The sequence below is a fragment of the Coregonus clupeaformis genome, chromosome 15 (assembly GCF_020615455.1).
Source record: "Coregonus clupeaformis isolate EN_2021a chromosome 15, ASM2061545v1, whole genome shotgun sequence".
NCBI classification, from domain to species: Eukaryota; Metazoa; Chordata; class Actinopteri; order Salmoniformes; family Salmonidae; genus Coregonus; species Coregonus clupeaformis.
Genome location: NC_059206.1, coordinates 61,727,410 through 61,734,684, shown reverse-complemented (window position 1 = coordinate 61,734,684; position 7,275 = coordinate 61,727,410). Strand labels below are relative to the sequence as shown.

At 41.5% G+C, this 7,275-nt stretch overlaps 1 protein-coding gene across 1 annotated transcript; it reads left to right on the top strand.

The window, feature by feature from the left end:
* Nucleotides 1-572: 572 nt before the first annotated feature.
* On the top strand, nucleotides 573-6,017 carry LOC121582291 (secretory carrier-associated membrane protein 5). Its single transcript, XM_045225465.1, is given in 6 exon segments — nucleotides 573-717; nucleotides 3,694-3,850; nucleotides 4,134-4,235; nucleotides 5,494-5,611; nucleotides 5,825-5,902; nucleotides 5,904-6,017. Coding segments are annotated over 6 exon segments (714 nt in total).
* Nucleotides 6,018-7,275: the final 1,258 nt, after the last annotated feature.

The window sequence follows — 7,275 nt, the reverse complement described above, 5'->3', positions numbered from 1 at the left end:
TACTCCCACACCAAATTTTTTAAACTAACCACCATTACCTCCTCCAACCGTCTCTGTGTGTGTCAGTAAATCTCTTCATCGAATGTACTACATTAAGATTATGATCTTAAACACTGCATTGATAAGCATACTACAGTATATCATAAGTGGTTCACACTGGCTCACACTGCCATAATTGAGTTAATCTCTTTTCTTTCAATAATCTTTGTTCAATTAATAATGTTAGGCGACTAATATAATGTGCAAATACATTTCCCTGTGAGTGAAAGCTGATGTTTAGTGTTGTTACTGAGTTTTAAATACTCATTTACAAAGCTACACTTCCTTTATTTTTAATTCAAAGATTGAACCAAAACAATCCAAACAACAAAATCAACACTCATCTGGTAAGGATTTGCATGAATTGAAATTGACACACGCATGCATATGTTTTGGTACATAATCATGGTGTTCTATAAAAGTCATTTACTGTAATGTTTGGCTAGTCTCTCATCAACCAATCATACAAACACTAGTATCTACCCTAACATGACACACCTACCAATGCCACCGATGTATTATTGACTCATGAAATGATTGCCATTTCTCCAGCAGAGAATAACTTCCCTCCAATACCGGGGTTCATCCCCCTGCAGCCATGTTTCTACCAGGACTTTGATGAGGAGATCCCTGAACAGCATCGCACCATGTGCAAGAGACTCTACCACCTGTGGATCTGTGAGTGCCCACGGCCTACTACCCACAGCCCATACTAGAACAACTCTAGTCAGCCACTCTGTCATAGAGTTCACATATTTAGGAGTTATGAGTTGTTATACCTCTTTCACACTGCTGAGCCTAGCCAAGTGAGCCTAGCCAAGCTGCACTGCGCTGGCCTGAATACACATCAACCATAGTTGCTGGAACTGTGCTGGAAAGGAACATGTAAAAGGAAAATAACTGTGCAAGGACAGTACGGTTCAGGAAGCCACAATAGTGTGAAACAAGTTTCCCCTCTGTGCAGAGTTTTTGTGTAGCCCTCTCTCCAGTGTAGCTTACTGTTTAGATTAGATCATTGTGGTGAACACACGAGAGCTGACAGTTATCCTCTCCCATGCCACATGGGTTGTCTTTATCCACCACAGCTACAAAGAATGACAGAGGGTGTTCTGCTGTAACTAGATATTTGTATGTCAGTGGCGGTCAGTGCCGTTTAAGATGAGGGAGGACCATTTTTAAAAATGAGCATGGCTTTATTTCTATTACAGCATATTGGATGACAGTCATTCATATTACATTCACCCAGCTCATTGTAACATCGATAGGTTTAGGCTACTACATGATACTCAAATTATCCCTATACCCATCATGAGGTTGCTACAATCTAGCCAACAAATTAAAGTTTACAATGTAGGTGCACAGAGTCGAGAGAAAAATGTGAGTAATCAAGGTGACAGACAGTGACACATTCAATACCACCTTGCACACTCTTGCCTGCATCTAGCTGATCTAAGGGCGTAATCATAAGTCCAATAGTTGCAAACGTATGATTTATCCCAGTTTTGTTCCGTTTGCTTCCGTTTAAGAAACGTTTTTAATCAGAATTTGGCGGGATGAATACACCCATGATCACCGCAAACACAGTTCACTTTCATAGTAGCCACATACAAACAGCATGATCATTTACTCGTTGTATAATTTATTCTCAGATCTACGCACTCTTCTCCTCTCACATTTTCCCTTCGGTTGTGGACTTCAGTGCACAATACAACAGCTGTCTGTGACCAGGCGAAAAAACCTTTCCAAGTCAAACCTTCATACCATAACTGCTAACCGGTACACACAGCCTACATCATTGTCACCATATTAGCTAACGTCATAGTCAACATAGCTAGCTACTAGAAGTAATGCGCTAATAAACCCACTACAATCATGCAGTACAGTGTACAGCAAGCAGTTTAGCAGTTACACCGGCGGGCCCCGGTGGCAATAAATTAAGAAAAACCAAAAGCTTACCTTGACTTGGAAGAGTTCCAGTATTGGATAGCCATAGCCAACTAGCTAACATAGCATCCCTCTCTGTTTGAGCTGGGTGTTTGAGTAGGCTAAACTAGCTATCTGCATTCGCTAGCTAGGTAAGTGAAAGTGAATGTGAAAAAAGAATACAACTAAATATAGCTAGCTCTGCTCTTGCTCTCGCTCTCTCTCGCTCTCGCTCTCTCTCTCTCTCTCTCTCTCTCTCTCTCTCTCTCTCTCTCTCTCTCTCTCTCTCTCTCTCTCTCTCTCTCACTCTCTCTCTCTCTCTTGCTTCTTCATTTTTGAAAAAATTAATTTGTTCAAAACTGTTCAACTATTGTCTTTGTCAATTTGAGTCAACTACTCACCACATTTTATACACTGCAGTGCTAGCTAGCTGTAGCTTATGCTTTCAGTACTAGATTCATTCTCTGATCCTTTGATTGGGATGACAACATGTCAGTTCATACTACAAGAGCTCTAATAGGTTGGAGAACATCCTCCGGAAGTTGTCATAATTACTGTGTAAGTCTATGGAAGGGGTTGAGAACCATTAGCTTCCTAGGTTTTGTATTGAAGTCAATGTACCCAGAGGAGGACAGAAGCTAGCTGTCCCCCGGCTACACCATGGTGCTACCCCAGAGAGTGCTGTTGAGGCTACTGTAGACCTTCATTGCAAAACAGTGTTTTAATCAATTATTTGGTGACTTGAATATATTTAGTATAATTCGATCTAAAAATGATAACTTTTTTATTGTTTCACTATTTACATTTTTCTGAAATTCACTGAGGAGGATGGTCCTCCCCTTCCTCCTCTGAGGAGCCTCCACTGGTGTATTTGTCATCCAGGCCCATGGGAGATTATGCATTTGCTGCCCCTTCTTCTCATCTAATGACTTATCTTTTACTCTCTCTGCAGATCCCCCCATTAAGTGATTTTTAAACATTTAAACAGGTATTCTGTACCTCTGCGTTTGCACTTCTACACCACTAACAGTGTTGATAGAATAAACTCTTATATCCTTCCTCTCATTCCTTTTGTGTGTTGTGCTTGCTCTGCATGTTTGATGTTTCTATGAGTTTATGTTTCTATGATTTCAGTCATTCTAAAATGTATTTTAATCCCTTAAACTCATCTCATTGAATAGTCACCCTTGTTGCATTAAATGAATAGACAGAATTGTACAGAAAACAACAAAAGTACTTCTAGCCTTCACTTCGTTTCTTTGCCGGAGATGAAAAAAGGCTAATCACTTAATGAGTCTATTATTATAGCTTTGGTTGGGTTTGTAGCTCAGATGTAGGGATATCTCTTCCCTTTGTGGACCAGTAATTGAAGCTGATTGGCTGCCTGTGGCAGTTCTGTGGAGCAGGCTGGAACTGAACCCCTAGCTCACGCAGTGCTCTTATTACAACCAATTCCATCTTAAGAGGAGTAGGTTTGCTAGATTACTGAGACAGAGCAAAACAGAGAAGAAGAAAGAAAATGTGGACACCCGCAGAAAGGGCACTCAAGGAACCGGAGTGGACAGAAAGTGCACATTTATCTAAGAGCTATTCTGACTGAGTGGAGTGTAGCACTTACTGGCTCTCTATCCTGCCATGCACCATTGTTCCCTGACTGGTGTTATTGTTATACTTTTGCATTGTTCTACTGGTGTGAATAACAGTGTGTTCTCCCGGTGGTGTGTTTTGTAGTGCATGCAATCACCCTGGCTGTGAATCTGGTGGGCTGCTTTGTTTGGATGCTGGGTGGAGGGGGCGTGACAAATTTTGGCATGGCCATCATATGGTTGATTCTCTTCACCCCCTGCTCCTATGTGTGCTGGTTCAGGCCCATCTACAAGGCCTTCAAGTAAGTGGATTTCAGACACACCCATAAGGTATCCAACTATCACTAGATCATTTTAAGCTATAACTAGTGCCCATAGTTTTTCTTGATCAGGCTATGTGGTCAGGAAAACCTTCCAGTCCTACTTTGACACCATTATGCTTGATCATAGTGATATACTGTCAGTCAAGGGAAATCAGTTACCGCCAAGAGAAATCTTGAAAAGTGATTTACTTATTAACAAGTACCACACTGTATAATGTGTTGTGTGTCTGTGGACTTACAATTCCTTTTGTTGTTCTCCTAGGACTGACAGCTCGTTCAACTTCATGGCGTTCTTCTTTGTGTTCATGGCCCAGGTGGGCATCAGTATCATCCAATGCATAGGGATCCCAGGCTGGGGAAACTGGTAAGACTAACTGGTTACACATTAAAATAACCTTAATTAATAAGCCCATTATGAATGATTATACACATGTATTAATGCTTAGAAATTCTCCATAAAGTATTATAAATGAAAGTTATTGTGTAACCGACAAACTCTGTTTAGCCAAAAAAATTATGTCTTTAAAACGACAGCAGTATAACCTCCTACATTACCACACCCTGTCATATCATTAACAATGCCGTAGGTGACAGTCAGGAAATAGCCTCACTCAGGACATTTATAACTTAATTCTGTCATTTGAGTTTAAGGCTGTTAAGGGCTAAATGTCACCTGGCTTCACTTTGATTAGCAGATATCATTGTAATGGCAGCTTCCATCAAGTGTATAAATGTCAACATTCAGAAATGGATGGTTATATGTGTGGGACATAAAACCTTTTTAAGGATGATCCATGATATTAACCGACTACATAAAGTGATCCTGATCGCTGTCATTTTAAGTTCAACTGTTCGTTATAGCATCATGTCTTCTACTATTTTGTGAAGTGGATTACTTTACTTTACTACAATTGATACCATTGTCATGACGATGATGAGGATGATAATAGTCTTATTTTCAGCATCAATGAGAGTTTTAGCTTTAGCTTCAGTGCATCAGTGTTCTCATAAAGCATTTATCCTGCAGACATACTGTACACTGAGTATACAAAACATTAAGAACACCTGCTCTTTCCATGACATAGACTGATCAGGTGAATCCAGGTGAAAGTCATGATCCCTTATTGATGTCACTTGTTAAATCCACTTCAATCAGTGTAGATGAAGGGGAGGAGAAAGCTTTTTAAAGAAGGATTTTAAAGTCTTGAGACAGTTGAGACATGTATTGTGTATGTGTGCCATTAAGAGGGTGAATGGGCAAGACAAAATATTGAAGTGCCTTTGAACGGGGTATGGTAGTATGTGCCAGGCACACCGGTTTGTGTCAAGAACTGCAACGCTGCTCGGTTTTTTACGCTCAACAATATTCCATGAGTATCAAGAATGGTCCACCACCCAAAGGACATCCAGGCAACTTGACACAACTGTGGAAAGCAACAACATGGACCAGTATCCCTGTGGAACGATTTCAACACCTTGTAGAGTCCATGCCCTGACAAATTGAGACAGTTCTGAGGGCAAAAGGAGCTGCAACTCAATATTAGGAAGGTGTTCCTAATGTTTGGTATACTCAGTGTAATGGAGCAAATGTTAACTGTCTTCTTCTCCTCTACACCTGTCAGCGGCTGGCTAGCCACCATCTCTTTCTTCAGCTACAACCTTTGGATCGCCTTGCTGATGCTCATCCCCACCCTCTTTTTCACTGCCACGGCAACGCTGTCCTTCATCGCCCTCACCAAGGCAAGTCTGTGTCCTCTGTGTTCCGTCACAACCATGGGAAACGTAGAGCATGAAGATGTTTATGGTTTCACAGGACTGGTGATCTTTATGTCACTCACTCATGCCCATTGTGCCGGCTGGTGCATAGGGAAGCAACAAAGGTCTCCATTGCTCTCTGTCATCTTTATGTGCAGCCTGACATTTTCCTGTTGTCCTTCTGCTCCTTCTCTCCAGGTCCATAACTTCTACCGTGGCAGCGGGGGCAGCATAGGCAAGGCCCAGGAGGAGTGGACCACAGGGGCCTGGAAGAACCCCCCACATCCAACAGGCAGCACAGCAGGCAGCTATGGGGGGCCGCCACGGGGCCATGATGCCGGACCAACAGTACTCCAGCAACACCCCACAGTACAACGACAACCAGATGTAGGGGATGAAGTGGAGGGAGGGGAGGCATGTCAAAGCATGAGCAGGAGTTGGGTATCTGTTTATCCCATCCCAATAAAGTGTGTCTCTATCGCAGCAGCTCTTTCTATAGGGCAGGGGTCGCCAACCTTTTTTGCCCAGGGACCCCCTCCCAGGCAAACGGGCAACCCAGGGACCCCCATCATACGTTAGCAATTTCTTCTCACATGTCTTGTCTTAACATCAAGTGAATGATAATGGCAAGGAGAAATAATCAACATTTAAAAAATGAGTAGATTTGGTAGATAGTTTTTCATTATTTTGACCTCCCCACATTATAATTGGGAAAGGAAGTGTAAACTCTAACATAGCCTATTAGCTAGAAAGGTAACTCCAAACACATTTTTGCTAAAAGCAGCTGTTAAGCTGGTTGAACAAAAGGTTAGCCATATGTTGGCAAAAATGTATGTCCAAGTCAAGAAAGCTTACCAGCAGCCAGTGGCACTTGACGCACTGGTAGCCTATGTAATTGGCTCCAACAAGTGTAAGATGCTCTATATTAGGAGTTGAGAAATAATGTTGACATCATTAGAAAGAAGATATTCTCCTCTTTTCTACTGTAATCATTTATTCTGTTGTTGCTAGCGATATACCCCTGATACAGGGCAATACACTACACTACCACACTACACCAGCTGACTCGGAACACCCATAATGTAAAGACATTTCATGTTCTCAGCATCTACACTGAATGACAGTATCTGGTTTCTACTGTGTGATGTCATATTTCTGCTTCTGCTGCTTTGTTTTGACGTGTCACATCAAAGATGTGTCCCTATGTTATGTCACTGTGTTAGCAGGGCCCTGTGGCCACCTGCACACAGCATCAACTCTGCTTGTCAGAGCTCATTCTGATCACCTACTGTCCTCTCCTCAGTGGTCTTTGGGGTGGTGGTGGTTTTTGGTAGCCTCCTCCTGCTCTTGACTTGTAAAGTAATGCTTATGATATAGTATTTAAATTATACATTTGTTTGTTTTATACAGTAAGTTACTGGACTCTAGGTTTTGTCGTGAATAAATGTAGTCAGTGGCTGTAGGAAGAGAGGCGTGTATGACTGTGTTTGAATGCAGTACTATTAACATATTTATTTTATCTACTGAAATGTAAAAATTGATAAAAACATTTTATTACAGAATGTAGCACTGAAATAACTTTAATATTTGACCAGGAGTGTTTATGTACAGTAGGAGATAGCTTATTTGGTAATACATATGTATGTTTA